This window comes from Trachemys scripta, chromosome 9 (assembly GCF_013100865.1).
Source record: "Trachemys scripta elegans isolate TJP31775 chromosome 9, CAS_Tse_1.0, whole genome shotgun sequence".
NCBI lineage: Eukaryota > Metazoa > Chordata > Testudines > Emydidae > Trachemys > Trachemys scripta.
Window position 1 is genome coordinate 61,156,481 of NC_048306.1, and position 22,345 is coordinate 61,178,825.

Here is a 22,345-nt window from a genome sequence, read left to right on the forward strand (position 1 = left end):
AAATCACTCTCCCATTTTTCAAACTAATTAGATATTGTACTTGGTAGAGAACAATGAATGGAACAGGAAATGTTTTCAATCTCTTTGGCCTGAGGAGCCAAGACACCACATTGTGTGTGTTCTCACATAGTTATCAGTCAAAAAAAAAAAAAGCAGATTTAGAGAGACTGATGTTCTTTAGAAGATCAATAAACACCCAACATTCGCTGATGGTCCTAAGCTAGTCTCCAGAGATACACTGGAGGAGGTGCAACTCAGTGAATTGTAGGTTGACTTGAAGACTCACCTTCTAAGAAAGACAGAATCATGTGAAAGGCAATGGTGGTGGCTATGCGTAGAGGTCAGAGGGAGATGGGGAAGAGGAAATGTTCAGCAAGGTGCCATTTTTGGACAGGACTAGTATTCAAAGAATACTACTAAACAGCAGTCTTCCATACAGATCCAAGTGCAGATTTTATCCCTTGGTGGAGATTTGCTGTCTTGGGTAAATTGTGATGCAGCAGCATCCACAGTGTCCATATTTTCCATGTATGCAAAATATATATACATACTACTGATTTATTATTGTAAATATATATGTAAACACAAACTTTAAATTGAAAAACCCTATAGATCTGCAGTGTGTTTACTGGATGTGTTCAGCCCAGACATAATTACAGAGGAAAAACATTAAGCATCAGCACAGAGCACATTTTGTTTAAAAACATCTGACTCTACCTCTTATCTCAGTGTGTTGTTCATACATTTCTATTTCTAAAATGTACTTGCTTCTGAGGGAGCTAATTTTGCTGCCTCCCTGATCCTCCTCAGCTACAACGAGACTACTTCCTTGGGACTAGTCAAGCGCTGACATTTAACCATGTGCTTAGGCCCTGATGCAGCAAAGCACTTATGCCACTGTCAAAAAGAAACTGAATTAAATTGGACCTGGTGTCCAATTCAGTGTCCTTCATAAGTTTGTGATGTCCACCACTGTAATACCAACCAATGTACATTAGCTATGAAATTTAGACAACCTATGTTGGTTTCTGCTCATGTTTACAGTAAAATAAAAGAATATTTAAAAATGTACTTACCTGCTTTATAGCACATAGCAGCTTCCCATAAGAGTAAACAATAATGAAAAAAGGAATTACAAGGCAAAAGATGAAGAGACATATGATATACGATATATTGTTAGCATCCCTTGAATGCCAGTTTACTGAACATGTTGTCCCTGGTCCTTCTGGTCCATAGCTACTCCATCCAAAAAGGGGTGGTAAGGTCCAAAATAAAGAGTACATCCATGATAAGAAGATTCCCATCCATATTTTCCTATAGTTTGTGGCATCTGCTTCTGTAGTTCCCATCATTGTACAGTAGCGTTCATAAGAGAGCACTGCCAAAGATATAAGTGAAACTGTACCTGTAATAAAATATATATATATTTACCAAAAACAGCTGAATGAGGATTTAATTTTTGCTGGTATATATTGTCACAAAACGTATTAAATCAGAAATCATGGACTAAATTAAAGATGAGATTGAACCCCAACGTTTTCTGGAACAACATTCTCCAAGAACTGGGAGTATTCTGATTTAATTTGGCCAATTGTAATTAGGAGCCAACTGTGGAGTTTGGATCCAGATCCGCATAGTCTGAGATGTTCAAATAAGTACCTGACTAATATAAACGTGTACTTTTTTTTTTAGTAACAGGGATTCTAAAATTTTCAGTCTGTGTAAGAATCAAGACTATAAAACTTCTATGTTTCAATTTTTATATAGTCACTAGGGTTTAAATCCTGGTCGCATGTAAGACAATAAGAACTCAGAAGCCATTATGATGGGTAACATAAAAACGTAGACAGACAGATTTTTTCATTAACTGCAGTGGAAGCAAGATCAGATCCCTAAGGTCTGAAATTTCAGCTCTTGGCCACATTTTTTGCATGCACATAATAAAGCCTTCACTTTCAAGTGTAGTTTTTTTACCTACAGAGTAAAACCTAAAATATTACTCAAGACCCAGCATGATGTGTACTAGGGTTTGCACTCATGGGCCTCAAAGGGGCCAAAACCAATTGCATTCACATCATTGCAGGCTGTCTATATAAATGTTTATAGTCCCAGGGTATTAATAATATCAGTCTCTTCAAAAAACGCAGAAGCACATAATGATCCCCAAAAGTTTATGAACAAAGCCTTGAAGAGAGACAGATTTTAATCCTTGAATTGTCTGCCTTTGTTTTTGATGGCATTTCAGAGGTAACAGAAGTGAAAAAAGGATGCATCCTACATCTATTCATCATGGGTGAAGTTCTAAACTAGCTAATAAATCACTCTTAAGAGGGAGGAAAGCCTCTAAAATGTCATACCACTGGCAGCTGAAGAACAGACAGATTGGTCATGTTAGTGAGTGCCAAAGGTTCAGTATATAAACACCCCATGAGGCTGTCTCTCTCCTTCTCAAAGAGAGCTTAGTGGCTGTGGAGAGTGTCATATTGATGATGCTTGAAAATTAAGTCCTCTATTTATCTGGCATTGTTGGAAACAAGGAATTTGCTCAAAGTGAGCAAAAGAAAATAAATTAATGATGGGTGTTGTCTGGGCACCCACATTTGAAATGCTAACCCCATTCCCCTACTATGTGTCTAATCTTCAGGACATCTGCACAGCAGCCAATGGGGGTTGGAGCATGGAAAATCCCCAGCAGAAGAAGAGAAACAGAAAAGGTGGCAGAGATTGCTTTTAAATGTGATGTTCTCCTGGCAAGAGCACTCTTTCCTCACAAGAGGAAGCTCTACTGGAGGAGTAAAGCCGGAGGGCTCCCCCAAGGACATTGACCAAATTCAAAATATTCTCAGGAGTGCTGAGGGCTCTGAGCGGGGAGTTGGTCATTCTGCATAGATGACTCTACTGTGCGGTTTAAACATCAAAGTGTGTGTGTTTAAGAAGTTCCTGTAAAAAGCTTGTTTTCCTTGCTTTAAATGGTATGTGGTCCCTGAGGGGTTCAACTCTAAACCAGAGTGACCACAGTGGGTCTCTGGAAGAGTGTAAATAAGAGGCTTGAGAGGTCTCAGTACTGGCTTTGGGGCTTAAGACAGTTGAACTGTGGAGTCCCTCTTCCCACAAAGAGTTCCAGATCAAGAGGTCTGACCCTGGGAAAGTGCCTTAGGAGCCTCACAGACAGAAGCAGTGACTGGACTCTGCCCAGATGCAGATGGCTTGGAAGCCCTTGGGATCCAAAGTTTGGGTCCAGTGATAAGAGACTAGCAACCTGCCACTAGGGGGACTTCACCAGGTCTGTGACTCATTCTATTAGGGCCTGATCTAACACCCATTGAGGTGAACAGATCTTTTTCTTTTGACTTCAATGGACTTTGGATAAGGCCTTTAAAAACAATGTTTAAGATCCCAAATCATTAACATTTTTTTATTTTATCTCTTAGATTCTATTTTACGGGAAAGGCCCATATAAGTACCTCAACCTTTTTCTACTTTGCATGTGAAATGCCTTTTGATTTCAGTGGGTGCTCTGCATGTAGAACAGCTGCACAATCAGAGCTTAGACTGTCAACAAAAGACAACGTGAAAGAGATGGGTGATTGAAAGTTCTGTCCAGCTAACGCACATAAAAGCTCTGCTCTGATTGAAATAAGTACTAGGACATTTTTATATATCCATGCCTTGATATCAGATTAAGCAAGCAGATGGAGCAATGTGACTTTGATTTAAATATATCTTTTAGTGGAAATAAAACAAATTGCATGACTGTGATCACATCCCACACACAACAATAGAAAACTGTAAAATACCAGTCTGAAAACTTTGTCTTCTATCCTCTGCTTTATATAAAAGATCAACTGGTTTTTATTCAGCTGTTTTATGTCATGCTGTAGTTTACATTTTTGTAGGTATTTTTAAGCAGCCATGAAGTGCAGAGACTAACTCTGTTGATCCATAAACCTCTTAAAGAGATGCATAACATGCGTCATACTGAGTCTCTCACTCTCAGCTTGAAAGTGTCTTACTTCAACTCCACCAACTTCTGAGATGAAAAAGGAAAACACAAAAATGTGTGTGTTTGGAAATTCTCTCCAGGCCTGAGGCTCCCCTGCCTTACACCTTGTATAGTTATTTGCACCTGGGCAAAGTAAGCATCAGATGCTACCACCTACTTAACAGAGTGGAGAATTTTGAGTTGGTAGCGTTTCCCCCACGCGCACACACTTTGCACGAGGTGTCAAGCAGTGGTGATTTAGGTCCACTATCTACAATACCACAGATATGCATGAGCACAGTTCTACCTGCATACTCAGTCTTTTTCTAGCTGGGGTATCATTCTCCTGATAACCTCTCAAGAAGTCCATACTTTCTGGGACCTACCACAGAGAACCAGCTAATCAATGTTATAACCCTCCCCACCTCCAATAGGTGGCATCCTCATGCCTTATTGTAAAAAATATAGCATTCCAGATTTGTTACTCCCAATGCTGAATTAACAGTATTAAAAACTATGGTATCTGGGGTCATTATTGCCAAACATGCTAGCTAAGTATTCTCTTACGCTATAGAAGCACAGTTGTCACTTAGCCTGCACGTTGACAAAAATATTCCAGTGTTCAAAGATGTCCAAATGTTTGGAAAGTAACTGCAGCATGGTTGATACATAGGTCCAAAACTTCAATACATAGTAATACTCAGCTCAGTTCCCCCTGTGGTGGGGGTAATCTTTGCAGCTTCTCAGTCCAAATTTACCTTAAAGCTCTTGATCAACACGGAGTTTATAAATACATATAGAACTTTAATATCCTCAACATGGATAAAGGAGATCTTACAAAAACATGGTGTGACCCTTAAATAGCAAGAAAATAAACATGGACTTTGAAGAAAAGGGATACAAGTAGATAAAATATATTCCAGTATATATATATGGATTTCCCAAGGCCTTGGTATACTCCTGAGAACTGTAACACTTACTCCACCCAGGGTGTCACTGAAAGCTGTTTATCAAAGCAGAGCTTTGCGTGCTTGAACTCTTTGATAGTTCTCTCGTTGTACAGCTATCTCTGTCTGAGTACTCTCAAAATGTGCCATTGGACTTTCCTCATAGCCCTACCCCACTCAGAGTGGACACTTGGGCTTCCTAGGTATATGCTACAAGCGAAGCCGCAAATAGCCTCTCTGGAATCAATCTCAGCTATGCGGAACAGAGAAATAATACCTCATCTGTTAATACATCTTTTGCAGCACAGACAGGTGAGTGAACAGGCTGAGAATACATTATGACTCTGGCAAACATCAGTGAAGTCACTTTAATTCAAAGGCGCCTAGAGAGGTTAGAAAAATGCAGAAAACAGCAGAATGAGATTGAATTTGGTTCTACTGCAAGGTTCTACATGTGGGAGGACACAAACACAGACGAAGGGAGGGAGATACCTGGAAAGCAGCAATGCTGAAAGAAACACAAGATAATAATGGACATCTTGTTGAAAACTATGTGTAATGTGGCTTGGGAGCACAGAAAGGACAATATAGTTTATGGTTGCATGATGTCTTCAATGGGAGTAGAGTTAGGCCAACACTGAGTGCTTTTGAGACCCTGGATTAAAAAAATACCTTAATCTCACCATTTAGGATACCAAATTCCAGTCTTTCAGAAATAGATTTTTTGTTTTTCTTTTGCCAAAAAGCTTGAGGTTTCTTTATTTCAAATTAAGTTTTTGGCCCTTCTAATACACTTAGGGATTAAAACATTAACATTATTCCTATAAACTCTGGATATGTATAGAAACTTTGAGACCTACCCAAGTTTCCAAACTTTAGGAGTGTCACTGGTATTTACTGAACAGTCTAAATTGTCCTGATTTGTGTTTTTCTACTACATTGTTTTTGCTGGGCAGGAAATTAATTCCCTGTCTCTTTCCCCTTCTGGTCACTTCTTTGTTCTCCCTGGACAACTCTTTTCCATGGTCATATTTTCAGTATGCAAACAGGTAAATGATGGAATACAAATAATGACTGATGAAAATAGAAAATCTCTGCAGAATGTTCACATGCTGTATGCTCTCCAGACATCTTTCAAACTTTTCCCAAAGATATTTTACACCTAATCATGTCTTGCTGGTTGTAATAACTATTTTTATGGTCCTGGGTGGTTGTCTGCTATGACTCATCAGCTCAGCCATTACTTGCAGGTCACCTCAAAGCTTTTTCCGATCATTAACCAAAGTGAAGCACATAATTATCTTCATCGTCACACAGCTCTTACAGGATGGGGAAGAAAAAGCTGTGCTTCAGGAATAGTAGTAAGGAAGGACTTACATAGGCTAGGACTACACTACCCGCCTGAATCGGTGGGTAGAAATCGACCTCTCAGGGATCGATTTATCGTGTCCCGTCGGGACGTGACAATCGATCCCCGAATCGATGCTCTTACTCCACCAGCAGAGGTGGGAGTAAGCGCCGTCGGCGGGAAGCCGCAGAGGTCGATTTTGCCGTCGTCCTCACAGCGGGGTAAGTCGGCTCCGATACGTCGAATTCAGCTACGCTATTCGCGTAGCTGAATTTGCGTATCTTAAATCGACCCCCCCCCGCCCCCCGAGTGTAGATGTAGCCTCAGTATTTACAATACTTGTAACATTGAGTATTTGGGTTTCCATGGGTTTTCCCTCCTTTGAGGAGCTCTCCAATTCCCCAATGCAGCATTTTCAGGGGGGCGGAAGGGTCTTTTGGACCTCTGCAGGATAGGTCAAGCTGTCCCTAAACCCAGGGACATGGCCACAGGCCTGAGTGGACAGAAGCTGGGTTCCTCCAGTATTGTAGTATTTACAGTATTGCCAACCAGAATCAAGCTCCCCCCCCCACAAAAAAAATCATGGAATTTCCTTAAAAATCATGTTTGTTTGTTTTTTTTAAATAATACATTTTAGGTTCTTTTTATTTGCTTTCTGGTTTCTGAGTCTTTAGGGTGCACTCAAACCATATTTTCAAGCTTTTCTCCAGAACTATTAGGGCCAGGTGCTCTACGTGATAATCTCAGTATTATTTTATTTGAAGTAATCATCAGGATTCTAGGAGCTGGTCCTTTAAGGAAAACACCAAACATCATAAGACTTGTGATAAAGCAATGAGAATTGGCAACACTCTGAACAGTAATTGCTGTTGAAAGGTACTAACACTGAACATCAATGCTAAACATAATCTACCTTCTAGTTCTGCAACAGCTGACCTTGAGTCTTTAAGCCTGACATGGAAGCCAATGATGGATAAGCAAGAGACCGACTCCTGGCAAATGCAAAAAACATTGTGCAAGACCGTTTTAGAGGAAGTTGTTACCAAAACAAAACAAACAAACCCAGACTAAAATTAAAAAAAAAAAAAAAAAAAACTGCCTTGGAAACACTGATTTGATCAGTTTACAGGCCAAATCTGGATGGAAAAGTGAACAAATACATACTAGAGCACCAGATCAGGACTGTTCTGAAGGCAACAGAATACAAAAAAATGGTATGCAACTCTCTCCCTTTTCTGACCGATTCACTGATGAATGGAAATACATTTATTGCATGACAAGATCAAACTCCTAGAAAATCAGGGAATGTTAATAATTTATAAATCTTGGGTTACTAGAGAGAGCAGATGATCTCATGAAGTTTTGAAGTGAGATTCATAGGAAGATCCACTGCTCACAGATGGAGTCTGCTCATGAGAGAGGAGAGTGAATATTAACAATTCCTGGTTGAGTGACTGTTTGAATCTCAGATTTAAGAGGCACAATAAATATCCTAGCAATGACCCTACAAACAAAAAAAAAGATGGACTGCATAGAACACAACATCCTTATTTCCCAATTTGGGGACTTAGCGTCCCATCTAGCAATGAAAACTGCAGCTAATAATGCAATATTTTACCATTTGAAACATTAAGACATCTTTATTTTCCTGTCTAATCTGAATTTTATCTTTGCTAGGTATAATAATCTCTCTTCTGAGATATAGGTAATACAGAGGTCCTGCTTGGTAAGTGCAGTGCAGTGTTATATAGATGTAATTGGAATTTGAAAATAACAGATAGGTAAATGAAGGATATGATTGTTGTTTGGATTTTGCCATGTGTATTGCTCCTGTGAGGAGAAAACAAACTATAATGTTAACATTCAATTTGTGCTAAGGTATTTTAACAGTGTGCTGGCACAACTGTAACTAAGAGCATAATTTGACTAAACACAGATATGGTACTGGCATGCATAAAATTGAACCTTTTTCTGTGTTTAAAATGCAACCACTTGCATACTTTTATTAGAGAGAGACTAGAACAAATACCCTGAATCCAAACTGCACATGTGAACTTTTTATCTTTAGAACCAGCACAACCAAAAACTCAGTTCAGAACATTCCTGACTTTGGGGATTCACAGTCTGGATCTAAAGAAGGGCTGGTTTCAGTGTTATCCCAGCTCATTATTAGTGAGCCTCCGTAGTGAGTCCATGGTTAAGGTTGTGTCCAAGCTTCTATTGTAAGTCTTATTTTTTTCTACCGATCTCTAAACTTATGATTGGAAATAGTGAATTGTCTGAAAATGTGCATGGTTAAAATATTTTCAGAGAAAATTGTTCCAGAGAATTTTGAAACTAGAAGATTTTAAACAAAAATCCTTAGGATACTTAGTTTTTGTTTTGAACTTTACCAGATTCTTCAGGCACCTTTCTCTTACCACAGAAAGCACTTAAGAATTCCAGATTTCACTTGTGTAAATCGGTCTCGCCACACTCAAGCACAGAGTAGTTTTCTCAGAGAAGGCAATTTAAAATAAGTTACTCATGGATCATCTTTATTATGGACTGGATCTCCACTAATTGCCTGGTGATAAAAAAGTTGGGAACTTTAATTACCTCTTAACAGGTGCACAGCACCTGTTACAACATGATCCAGAATTGGGAGCTGTGGCTAAGAGAGCTTCAGGCAAGAAAACTACTTGGTTGGGGGGTGGGGAGCGGGGAGGGAGAAAGGAGAAGAAAATTGGAATTCCCTCCCCCTATTTTTCAAACCAGCACAGCTCCATTGACTTGACTAGAGCTATGCCAATTTACACTAGCTGAGGATCTGGCCCCACAGTTATAAAATGAAACATTTAAGTCTCCAGCAGAGCTTTGGTGACAGAGCTTTTTGTGACCTGTCACTGTTCACACATCCAAAAATTCATAGCAATTAACTTGGATTATAAAGTTAATAAAGTTCTGACCTTAATAGAAATAACTCTAAGCACTAGATCTCATCAAGGGTTCTTGTGTTTGATGCAAATAAAGCAAATCTGAAGTTTCTAGGCCAAGCTGCTTTTGAGCTTAAGACCTGACAAAAAAAAAGCATTAGAAGGATTTTCAAAGAGTAAATTACTTCTATTTTTTATTCTATCCGTATTTTAGCAGTAGCATGTCTTATTCACCTTAGACTCTTCCAAAACATTCTCCTGTAGCCAAAATCTGCAAAATTTTAAGCATATCAATTTTGACAGGGCTGGGTGTGCGTGTTTATGGCTCCAGCCAGGCATGTGATGGTTTGTAGGCAGGACACAGATGGTTGTACTTTAGCCACCCTCGGCTTGTTGACCAGAGAGTTGAGGTAGATCACATGATCACATTTTGCCACGGCTCAGAAAATGTCTTTCAGACATTTACATTCTCCTTGCGTACTTCTGCTTTTTTACTAATATATCAAAGTCCTTTTCAAAAAGACAGGATTCTTTGTACAATGGTCTGAAGCTAATTGTTTTAGCAGCAGTATGTGACATAGCATGATGTATACAACTCCAGGCAACATCCATGTTATCCGATGTGTATCTGAGTTACATATGGCATCATTGTCTACAGCAATCAGGTTTCACAGTTGGGTGATCAACAATGGACCCTGTCCGTCTCTTTCAGCTTCTGACTGAGCAGCACTTAAAATTTAACCATCAGCTTCACGTGGCCTATATTGACATCAAAGTGGATTTTGATTTGGTTGACAGGTAAGCACTTTGGCTTGCACTGAGTTGGCAGTGCAGATGTTCTGCTAAATCTAGTGCACAATCTTTATGCCATTATTGGTGTGAGTGTGTGCATTGGTTCATGGTTTTCACAATGTTTCTACACAACCTCAGGTGCGTGTCAGGGATGCACTCTCACCCCAGAGCTATTCTGTTGAGCTGTCGACTGGATATTAGGACTTGCTGCATCAAAAACAAGGTTGGTCAAGAGGTGTCCCTCAACCAAAACTACACTGGAGATGCTGCCTTGCTTGTGGAGAAGTCAGAGAATTTCAGCCTTGCCCTCTATGGTCTCCAAGACACCACCCACACTATGACTTCAGTGGAGGTGAGGTCAAACACCGTTAAAGGTGTTGATGAGTTCATCTCTCTAGGCTGCATGCAGAGTTCAAATGATCCCAGAAAACCAGATGTTCTTCAATGAATAGGTCTCGCTGCCTCCAGCATGAAGTTCATGTCTTGCTTAATGGCACAAAAATTTCTTTGCGTTGAAACAAAGAGCAGCATCTGTCAGACCTGTGTATTACTTGAATTGTTATACAGGGCAAGAACTTGGACCCTCCTACAAGCAGACTTGGAGCCACTAGAGCAGGGGTAGGCAACCTATGGCACGCGTGGCAAAGGCGGCACGTGAGCTGATTTTCAGTGGCACTCACACTGCCGGGGTCCTGGCCACCAGTCCGGGGGCTCTGCATTTTAATTTAATTTTAAATGAAGCTTTTTATACATTTTAAAAACCTTTATTTACTTTAACTACAACAATAGTTTAGTTATATATTATAGACTTATAGAAAGAGACCTTCTAAAAACGTTAAAATGTATTACTGGCACGCGAACCCTTAAATCGGAGTGAATAAATGAAGACTCGGCACACCACGTCTGAAAGGTTGCCAACCCCTGCACTGTATTCCATATGTGCTATCTGTGCCAAATCCTGAGCATAAAGTGGTTCAACTTTTTGTGCAAAATGCCATAATTTCACAGAGATCTGGCTTTCCTGCAGTTGCACACTTCATTCAAAAGTGGCATTGCATGTTCTTCAGCCAACTGAGATCAGAGCCCCATTGTCACACACAGTAAGAAACTATGCCTGTCGCAAAGAGTTTACAATCTAAATTGTCTAGACAGACAAAGGAAGTATTATTCCCATTGTACAGAGGAGAAACTGAGCCAGAGAGAGAATTAATGACTTGTTAAAGGTTTCACAGGAAATCTGTGGAGAAGCAAGGAATTCAACCAAGATTTTTTGATTCACAAGCCAATGTTTTAATCATAAAACTATCCTTCCAGCTGCAACCTTATCTGTGGTAGCACTCTAGTCTCTCCATAAAGAGCACTGCTAAGCTTTCAGATAATGGGTCATGTCTGGCTTGCCTCACTTGTGCCATGGGTCAGTTCAACTTGTCATGAGAAAAAAGTAAGCAACACCTGGCTCACCGTTTACAACAACCAAGCTTAGGAAGATAGCTTAGTCATCTAAGATTCAAGGGAAAGCTTTCGGTTCCAAATAGAAATTTTGCCATTAGCGTCAATGAGAACGTGATTGGGCCTCATATTTCAGGCACTGAAACCCACTAGAAGAGCAAATTCATACTCCATCAGAGACAATTCCTCTTTCCTAGGTAAATAAATTGAGCTTACTTTATGAGAATCTTTCAGGTAAGACCTTAAAAACTGAAGCCCTGTCTATTCTGAGTAGGTACTAAAGATCCTCTGGCTCTCTTGTAATGTTATAGATTTTCACTAGTTATCCTGGGTCAAAATTCCTGCTCCCTAACACTTTTGTGCAGTATATTGAACATCGTTTGTTTTCTATCCTCCACACCAGTGCTGGCAGTATTTCAATGATGCTATAAATACCTAGCTTGTAAAGCACTTTGAGATCCTACCTTCTTCACTGCAGAGGCTCAAACGCTGGTGAATAATTTTGTCTTTCCTTTGAGTACCCTTTTCCTAATCTGCCTGCCTGCCTGAAAGCAGTCCTGATTGTTCTTGATATTTTCAATCAATAACAATCGAATATCTTAGCTCTGTCAGAATGGGAAAATGTTCAGACAGTAAATTACCCATTCTTTAATATTGTCTAGGATTGCTGCTAACATATTGTCTGGAAATTTAAATTGATTCCTGTTTCAACGCATCTTGGCATTTGTGCAGATTGTGCACTGCTCCTGCGTCATGCTCCAAGAATATGAAGCAACATCAGTACACAACTAATTCCAATGCTCGACATCATTCTTTCTGCAGTAGGATGTGAGATCTAGTAAATTCTGTGTGAAAAGCACGGAGGATGGAGCTATGGCCGTGAAGTATTGTACCCCCTTTCCCCCATGTCTTGTAGGAACTATTCTGTTGGCACTCTATGGAACATTGTCTCCATTGGGTTTTAGGGTGCTGACTGGCCTGGAAGGCAGTGGAAGACAGGATCAGATGCCTGTAAGGCATCATATAGTGCTGAGCCAATGTACTTCTGTTCAGAAATCCCCTCAGGAGTCAGTACTGCTTGAAGCAATACTAACTCTTGGCAGCTGCTCCTGAACAGCCATGTGAGATTTAGTCAAAGGAAGATGATGCCTGAATGAGTCATGCTAGCAGAGAGGAGCCACACACTTCCCTGTCTCCCTGGTTCTCAGCATTCCTTTCTATGCTGAGTCCCAGAATCCTCTGGGATTGAAAGCCACATCCCCCGGCCCACTTTGCACCCCACTAGTCCCTCCCACCTCAAGGGATGATATCCTGAAAATTCCATGTCTGCCCCCGTTGGTCTGCTTTGTGGGAGGGGACAATCTAGTCCAATGTCACTCATAGAGACATGCAAAGATCTGTGGGTTGGTTTGCAGACTCCCTAGAATAGCATAATGGCACCATTAGATAATGTCACTTTCATCTTTTAAATATAACCTCTTTTTTGCTATTGGATTGCAAAATTCCCCCCTCCCAGAACATAAAAACCTCACCAAGCATATATATATTTTTATTTAAATACTATGAATATTTAATTTGAGCTAGGACTTAATATAGCAGGTTTCTGTCTAGCAGGCATTTTTGTACAGTAATTACAATCCATGAAAATAAATATTTGTTTGAATGTTACCTTTATTATGTGTTACCAAACATCATTCTAATAATAACATGGTTGGTTTGTGCACCTGATTAACAGTTGTCTGCAGATAAATTATTACTGATTGCAAAGGAATTCTCTAATCATATGCCTACACTGCAGTCATGGGGTGTGATTGCAGCATGTGTAGACATACCTAAGCCAGCTTGCTTGGGTACCAGAGTAGTGAAGCTGCAGGGTGTGCTAGTAACTAGCCAGGGTCCAAGCCCACTTCTCTGACACCCAACCTAGCTAGAGTAAAGCTAGATTAGGTATGTCCACATGAGCTGCAATCCCATCCTGCGATTGCAGTGTAGACATACTCGTAGCGATCCAGCACAGAACTCACATCCCATGGGCAGGCTAAGGTGGCTTGAAGCTTTCTTTCTGCCCTCCCAATCTTGGACTACCCAGAGCAGCCCGTGGCATACCACAGACAGCCCTAAGTGCCAGTCTAAATTACAGATACCTTGGAATGACTTTGAGTATACCTACACTGCACTTGGGAGGAAGCCTCAGAGCCTGGGTAGACAGACATGCGCTAGCTCTGCTTGAGCTAGCATGCTAAAAATAGCAGTGTGGATGTTGCAGCGCAGGTGGCAGCTCTGGCTAGCCATCTAAGTACAGAGCCAGGGTTAGACGGGCTTGTATGTGGACACCCAGCATAAGTCTGTCTCAGTTTAGGGCAACTGCACCTGCATTCCCCTGCAGTGGGGGGCACACCCACTCTTAGGCTGCTGGCTCCCCGCTGTCACCTGTCTTGGGTGGAGACATATGTCTCTCTTCCTCCTGGCCAGGGTAATTCCAGACTGCACAATTCCCTGCTTACACTGTGAATTCCCCAGCAAGGCATTCTGCTTTGTCAGGCCTGCTTACCCTCCTTTCTTGAAAGCTATAAAAAATGTAATTGCTCACAGTAAAGTTCCCACACAGCTCTTTCTAAGTAAGCATGGTTATTCGTAAGGTGAAAGCATTGCAGAGAACACAGATTAAAAACAATGAAAGAACCTCCATGCATGCTAATAAACTTACCAGAGATCACCCCAATTTTGACCAGGGCTCTGACAGACGAACTGTCCTTCATACCCTAACATGGGGTTGTTTGTGGTCATAAGTTCATAACCACCTTGTCTCCAAAGCTGTGAGTCCCTCCTTGATACACTCAGGGTCTTTGATTGGGGAATAGGTAATTCATAGACAATGGGCCTCCTCCTCAGGGCAAAAGTTCACAGGGCTGACGTCCTGCATAACTGGAGGGCTTATAGTTACATATCCCTCCCTCAAGAGATTTCCCAGAAAACCCATTTAACTTTAAGCACATTGTTTCAATTGTTTCACATTGTTAGTCTTTTTGAAGCTCATTACACTTTCCAGGCTTTACATTACTCAGGTCCCCTCCCTAGGGACATTACATACAATCCCACAATAATAAATAAACATTTTCATTTTAATACAGTGAACTGAAAGGATCCTGAAACTTAATTCTGTAAGGATTGTCCTGGATATTGCAGGAAATTGCCATATTTATCAGACCGTCCACCTCCCTTTTGGGGAACCTCTTTTCTGGGGTCTCTCTCTCTTCCCTCATCCCGCTAATTTTTGCAGGTCTGCATCCTTCTCTCTTCCTCTCCTCTTCTCTCCCTACAATCACCCTGACTTATCCCTAGTTTGATGAAATGAGATTTCTCTGAGTGTTTCCCCTCAGTATGTGAGGAGATGATGCAGCTCTCTTGAATCCCCTTTCCTACTTTGTAGGTCTTACACTTCCATTGCTCCTATTTCTCAGGTTTCAGAGTAGCAGCCGTGTTAGTCTGTATCCGCAAAAAGAAGAACAGGAGTACTTGTGGCACCTTAGAGACTAACAAATTTATTAGAGCATNTAATAAATTTGTTAGTCTCTAAGGTGCCACAAGTACTCCTGTTCTTCCTATTTCTCAGTCCTCTAACCCCTTCAGATCTCATAGCCTTTAGCTCCCTTCCCACAATCACATCTAGAGTCTTTACTTCCACCTCACAGCACCCCAGCACTTCAGTAAACCCCTTTACACTGACAGCCCAGCCTTCCAACTCCCCAAAGCACTCTTCAGTCCACTCTTCACCAACATCCCCCAGACTCTCCTCACACAGCGTTTTGGCACCCTCAGGTACACAGCTCTTTAGTGTCCCCTTAACACAGAGAGCCCCACACTCCTTCTGCCTTTCCTCTGAAACACACACTGCCCATCATGCTCTCCTCAGGTTTCTGAACACACAGCTCTTCACTTTCCACACATGTGCCTTCACTCTCCTCCCTTTCTCTCTCTCCCCCTCACACAACCCCTGCTTCCTTCTTGCCTTCTCTATCTTACACCCTCCCATTCCTCTTCCCCTCTCACTTTCTCTCTCTCACACACACACAGCTTCTTCCTTCCCCATCCCAGTATTGTCAACCCCAAAAGTTAAAGAAAATCACATTTCCGGTCCCCAAAATTATGAGGTTTAAACAATATCATACATTTTAAGTTTATTTGCCTTCTGCTTTTTGGTCCTCTAACGATCATGTTTTCAAGTTTTCTCCACAACCATGAGGAGAGCTATACACTTCCTCTTTTAAAAAAAAAACAAAAACTGAAAGTTGGGTTTTTTACTTACTCACATGACTCCAGGAGCTGGAAATTTAAGGAAAATGCCAAGCATGACAGAATTGTGAGTGGGGAAGATTGCCTCCCCTCTCACACACATACAGTGCCACAGCCTTTCACTGCTCCACACAAATATAGTGTCACAACCTTTTATCACCCCCCGACATATATAAAATCCCTATAGCTCTTTATCCTTTCACACACTTACTCAGTCCCACAATTTTTCACACCTCCTCCAAAGACACATGCAGTCACACTATTGTTCTGCCCCACACAAATGTCCCCCAGCCCTTCAGTTCCCTCACCACACACATATAGTCCCATAGCTCTTCACCCCACATACACCCATTCCCACAGCAGTTCATCCCTTCCCTCATACAGACACAGTCCCACAGCCTTTCACATATCCTTTACAGAGACATATACAGACCCACAACCCTTCAGCTCCTCCCCTCCTCCCCCCCCCCCCAATACACAGAATATCTCTTCGCTGCATTGAAAAGCCTGGGTCTGTGGGACCTAGTCCTGAAGACTCAGTGTTTCCAAGCCAGACTTGAGAATCCACACTGCATAGTAAACCTGGGTTTTCAATTGCTTGCCCTGGGTCTCTCAGCTGTACTACCATGCTCATACTGTACTCAGATCTGTGGCTTGAAGTGTGTTCAAACTGCAATGTGACAGGGCTTGGACCTGAGTTGCAGCAGGACTTAGCTCCCTAGCAAGGTTCTGGGACCTGGGTGCTGAGTGCTTCCTGATCCAAGTCAGACTGATTTGTGTGTGGATGGAAGCAGGGCTTGGGCTCAAATCTTAGTCAGAGCTCAGGCTTAGTGTGCAGGGTAGACATATAGAACCCTTCACTCTCCCCCACACACACAGCCCTTCACCTCCCTCCACACACACCTTCCCCACACACCACCCTAATGTGAGCCTGTCATGTCTGGGGTGGGGGGGGGAAGTGTCTGTGCTGGTGCTCTCTGTTGCTTGCTTTTCCACACTGCAGTGAGGGGCACAAAGTCTGACAGGAAAGCAGCGAGCTAGGGCACAGGTAGTGAATGAGCTCACTGTTGCCTGGTGTGTGGAGTTAGATGGGGGCAGCAGCTCAGCACCTCTATTTGTAGTGGGGCAAGGAGTGCAGAGCTTTCTATGCAAACCTGTTCAGTGGTGGGAGCTCTGGCTGGGGAGGCTGTGGGGGGTGAATTGTGTGGTGAGGTGCCCTAGCGCCTCCCTGTGTGCATGGATCTGGGAGAGGCTCTAAACCATGCAGGAGGGGCGGTGGCATGCTGGGTGCACACCAGAGCAGGAGGGTGCCACTTACCAAAGAGGGTATTGACGAAGCCGTACCAGATGCAGCCACCTGGCCCGATGAGCCAGCGTCCCTGAGTGCTGGCGGCAAAGCTGAAGGGGGTGCCCATGATGCACACCATCATGTCGCTCACAGAGATGTTCATCAGCAGCAGGTTAATCGGAGACCATAGCACTTTATTCCGGCAGAAAAGTATCAGGACCAAGAGATTATTGAGGAAGCCCAGGCTCCCGATGATGCCAAGGCAGATAGCTGTGATCAGGTGGCCAGTAGGACTCAAATTCTGCTCTTGTCCATGTCTCTGGTTGCTGCTGCTACTGCACCAAACACTGTTAACACCACTGCAACTGTGGCTGATGTTAGGCACGGTCATCTCAGTAGGTCTCTTTCCAGATCTGCTCCAGCTGCTTGGCTAAGCATTCCAATATCAGCAGAGTAAAATCTCTTATGCACACATCAACACACCCACAACCCAATAAAAAGCCCTCACTCTCTTGTGTGTGTGTGTGTGTGTGTGTATGTATATATATATATATATATATATATATATATATATATATAAAATAGTTTCTACTTAGGTAAACTGCAACATCAATGAGTTAAATGTAGCAAGCATTTGTTTCTTTCTTTAATGCTCCACCATGTGGCCGTTAGGAGCTGGCTCTTTCTGCCTTCCTCATTTGTGCCTGGTGTAGAGTATGAAATAAAAAAATGTAACCGCAGCTACCTGATAATAAAATGTAGGTCAGGAAAACGTACACAGAAAGGGGCTGATCCTAACACAGGAGAACAACAGACTACGAACCATGCAGAAATGAGGGAGTGAATGAGGTGCCTATTTAATTCTTCTTCCGTTGTGTGTGTGTGTGTGTGTGTACGTGCCTGCTGTCTTTTATTTTTTTAAATCTTAATGGGGATGTGACAGTACTCTGGATCATTACAGAATCAAAGCAGTTTTCAACGAGTTCTATAAATTGCAACATCTGGAGCATAAAAAAGAAGCTAGAATGAAAAGTCCCAGGAAAGTCTTTAGCATTTAAGTGCCAGCTGAAATGTACAACTGTCACAGAGTTGTAGAATACAAAATGCAGGCAGCTGTAACATGGACTACTGTAAAGCATTTTTTTCCTTTGGAAAAATGTTTATAAGATGTAAACCAAAGTCCTAAAGAAAACTGATTGATCAGTGATCTACTCCTTATTAGTAATCAGAAGGGGTTAAAGTGTGAACTGTTTGACACAAATACAACAAATGTTTTCACAGTGAGTTTTGCTCTCTGAAAGTACAGAGAGGAGCTTGCTAAGGAGGGTCCAGGTTGTTATCATATCCAGATCCATCCAAAAGGAGAGTATGTGGCTCATGCTGATTGCTTAGCATGCAGTCCTAAATGATTTATATCTAGTTCGAGGAAACTGGTTTTATTTGAAACAGGAGTGGGTATTCTCCAACCATTAAAAAGGTATGAAAATAGGGCAAACTTAATGCACCTTCCTGCCTACAAGCAATTGGTGTTGAAAGGACACTGTCAAAGGTAATTTTTTTTAAAGTTTCTAACATTGAATTTTGTTTTTAATTGAGAGGAAACAATTCTGTTGCTCTTTAGGTTTAATTTTTTTAAAGCTTTTTTTTTTTCTTTACAAAACTTTAAGTTTTGGACTTAAATTGACTTGAGAAAAAGATGTTAACCTGCTCCCAGTTAAGTCAATAAGGGTGTGGTTTTAAATAGATTTAACAGTGTGCTGGAGCTTTCGTACAATTGCTTTTTGAGTGGTACTTTGAAGTATATGAATGCTGCAAAATGTCTAGTTAACTGGATTACCTAGTAACATGAATTCAAAGGAAAAGTAAGGTAAAAGAAGGACTATTTTACATTCTCATCCACAGAGAAAAACAATCTCTAAATGCTTTTGCTGCAAACACACGTGCACAGGAGTAGCACAACCCCTTTGGACTGCTCTCCATTATCACTTTAGTTGGAAGAGGTAGGTACTAGAGGTAGACAGAGTTAAGCCATAACAATTATAGAATAATATTTTGTCAGTATTATTTCTTCTCTTACCCAAGGGCCCAATCCTTTCAAAGGCTTACACCCATGAATAACTGAAATAATGGGAGTAGTTCAACAGAATTATGCTAATTTACATCTGCTGATCAATTATTATTGGTTTTGCTGTGGTTAATAAATCCATTTTATAGCTGCTGGGAAGTGGTTGTCTGGTTATTTCTGATAATATTGTGTTACATTCCCAAAGGAAATTATTATCAAACATTATTTGTATTACTGTAGCACTTAGGAACCCTAGTCATGGATCAGGACCCCTGTGTGCTCGGTACTGTACAAATGCATAAAGACCATTCCTGCCCCCAAGAGCTTTCAATCTAAGTGTTAGACAAGAGAAAAGAGGTGGATACAGAGAGATCAATGGAGCAGGCAAAGGAAACTGTGAGTCAGTATTGCTTAACAAGATCAGCAGAGGAGTTAGGACATCAGAGGCCCAACCGTTGTCAAAGGTTTTTTTGTAGGCATCATGGCAACAGAGAATTTTAAGCACGGATTTGAAGGAGGAGGAGGAGGTACCTTTGCAGATGTTTACAGGTAGCTCTTCCCAAACATAAGGGCCAGCAGGGGAGTGTGATGCTGTGCATATCCCACAGAGGCAAGGAATGAGTTAATGTGAGCCCGAGAAGACAGTTAACATACTGGGCAGTACTTAGAGGGTGGGCCAGGCTTAACTGATGATGCAGCCCAGCTGTGGAGGTACTCAGAAAGGACTACAGACAAAAGAAGTTTAGAGCACAAGGGGGCTGCAGGGAGAGAGTGAAGAACTCTGCAGTCACTTCTGTGGGACAAGAGAATGGGGAGACCGGGGATGGGGGTGAAGCCTAGGGGCAGAGTTGGCCCTGGGATCCTGTCATAAATAAAGAAGACTGGCAAGGGACCAGGAGAGACTAGGAGTAGCCACTAGGGTGGAGCAGGCTCCAATGGTGAGCCCTGATATAAGGGCAGGACCCAGACTTCCAGGGAGAAAGCCCTGGTAGGCATTCAGTTGAGGAACAAAAAGTCATGTCTGAGGAGGGCAGAAGTTGGTTTTAAGATTGTGTTTTTGCACTGGGATTTATTGGAGGGAGTGAGGGGTGATGGACCCTGAGATTCCTGGCACTGAGTAAACCTAGAGAGGTTGTGGGGAGAAGGCCTGAAAAAAGGCCACAGTAGGATGAAGCCCAGTAAGGTAGAAGGGGCAGGTCAGATAGACAAAGCTTGCCTGCTCACCACAGGGTTCTTAGTCTGGGACCTAGAGGACTGGGATCTCCCAGCCACTGGAGAAAGTATTATGAAGCCCCCTGCCCTGATAAAAGGGGATAAAGACATTTAAAGCATTGAGCCAAGAGGCTGCATGGATCATGGTGCCCAGAGTTTGGTCCAAAGAACTGTTGTAAGGGCACTGGCCTGCTTGTGTGATTTTTGTTATGCCAGAAGGGTGCTCTTACGGCTTAGCTGCAGGGCCAAGTTATGGGAAGAGAGACCACTACAAGGCCAGACTTGCTGTTGGCAGAGCACACCAGACAACAAAGATCCTCCTATGCTCTTCCTAGCCACAAGGGGGCAAACCAGTGGTGAGTGCAATCTTTCACAGAGAAAGTAAGAAACTGCTTCTTTGAAAAGTTTACATGTGGGTGATGGACATTTAACATCATGGCAAAAGTTAACGCCATGATAATAAATTATAGATAATAGGAGGGGGAGGGGAATGACATGAAAATGAAGACAAATAGTTTTGTTTGATGCCATAAAGCAGAGGTCCCCAAACTGGGGCATCCTTCCTAGGGGTGTGCAGAGTAATGTTTGGGGTGGTTCAGCTGGGGCCTGGGCCAGCCCTCACCTGGAGTGGGGAGGGAGCGCCATCCAACTCCGCTCCTGGCCCTGGCCCTGGCTGCTGGCCCCAACCGCCCACAGGGCCGGCTTTAGGAAGTGCGGGGCCCGATTCGAACAGTTTCGACGGGGCCCCGACAGGGACGACTTAAAAAAAAACAAAAACAAAAACACGTGGGGCTTGTACTCACCGGGCTGTGCTCCTAGTCTTTGGTGGCGGGTCCTTCACTCGCTCCGGGTCTTTGGCGGCACTGAAGGACCCGCCGCCAAAGTGCCGCCAAAGACCCGGAGCGAGTGAAGGACCCGCTGCCAAAGACCTGGAGCACCGCCGGGTGAGTAAAAATTAAAAAGGTGCCTCTAGCCAGGGAAGGGATTCTCTGCCACTTGCCCCCCACTCTGGGCGACCCTGCCTCTGGGCGCGGGGCCCTCTTAAGCGCGGGGCCCGATTCGGGGGAATTGGTGGAATTGGCCTAAAGCCGGCCCTGACCGCCCAGGGCCCCTGCTGCCAGCCTTGGGCGCCGGCTGAGACACTACTCCCGCCCCCAGCTTCGGCCTCCTCACCTCCAGGGTTTTTGCTGCCCTAAGCTGCGAAGGGAAAAAAAAAACGCGATCGCGATTGGCGGCAGCTCGATCGCGATCGGCAGCAGCTCCACCGCGCTGCTTTCTTCTTCCGCGGCAATTCAGCGGCAGGTCCTTCCCTCCGAGAGGGACAGGGACCCTCCGCCGAATTGCTGCCGAAGAGCGGATGTGCCGCCCCTTCCCCTTGGCCGCCCCAAGCATCTACTTGCTCAGCTGGTGCTGGGAGGCCCTGCCCCTGTCCATGTCCCCCCCTTCCCAGAGCCGCAGCCCTGGATCTGGGGAGGGGGAGACAGGGGTAAAGGAGGGCACAAGGTAAAAAGTTTGGGGACCACTGCCACAGAGGAGGAGGAGCCAGTGGAGGAATGTAGAGAGAGGGGCAACGTGGTCAAAGTAAGGGGCAAGGGAAATGATCTTTGCAGCAGCAGTCTGAATGGAAATGAGCAGGGCAAGATTGCATTGTCAAGGGCCAAGAAAAAGAAGTTGTAATAATTGAGTGGTCTGTGTCCCTCTGTTGCACCTTTGTTTTATACTTAGATTATAAGGGGACAGCTTCGGGGGAGGGATTCACAGCTCTGTTTTAGCAAAGTTGAGCTAGAGCTGGCAGCCAGTTATCCACAAGGAGATGTCAGAGAGAGAGAGACTGAGATTTTTGTTTGGACAGAAGAAGGCAGGTCTGGAGTACAGCAGTTGATCTGTGAGTTGACAGCATAGAAATGATAGCTGGATTTGCAGGTGAGATTAGTTAGGGATAAGGAATAGAGGGAAAAGAGAAGGGAACCCAAGGATGTAGCCCAGTGGAACATTGGAGGTGGAATGAGGAGAATCCTGGGAGGAGTGATTAGAGAGAACCAGGAGGAAGAGAA

The 22,345-nt window shown here is 43.0% G+C and overlaps 1 protein-coding gene across 1 annotated transcript in view; it reads right to left on the minus strand.

The window, feature by feature from the left end:
- The window catches only part of LOC117883033 (vertebrate ancient opsin-like), a 163,824-nt gene extending 146,396 nt beyond the window's left edge, over positions 1 to 17,428 (minus strand). The window contains exons 1-2 of the mRNA XM_034781960.1: positions 17,045 to 17,428; positions 1,077 to 1,405 (exon numbers count right to left, since the gene is read on the minus strand). Coding sequence (XP_034637851.1) covers positions 1,077 to 1,405; positions 17,045 to 17,405 — 690 coding nt within the window. The 5' untranslated portion in view covers positions 17,406 to 17,428. The remainder of the gene's footprint in view (positions 1 to 1,076; positions 1,406 to 17,044) is intronic.
- Positions 17,429 to 22,345: the final 4,917 nt, after the last annotated feature.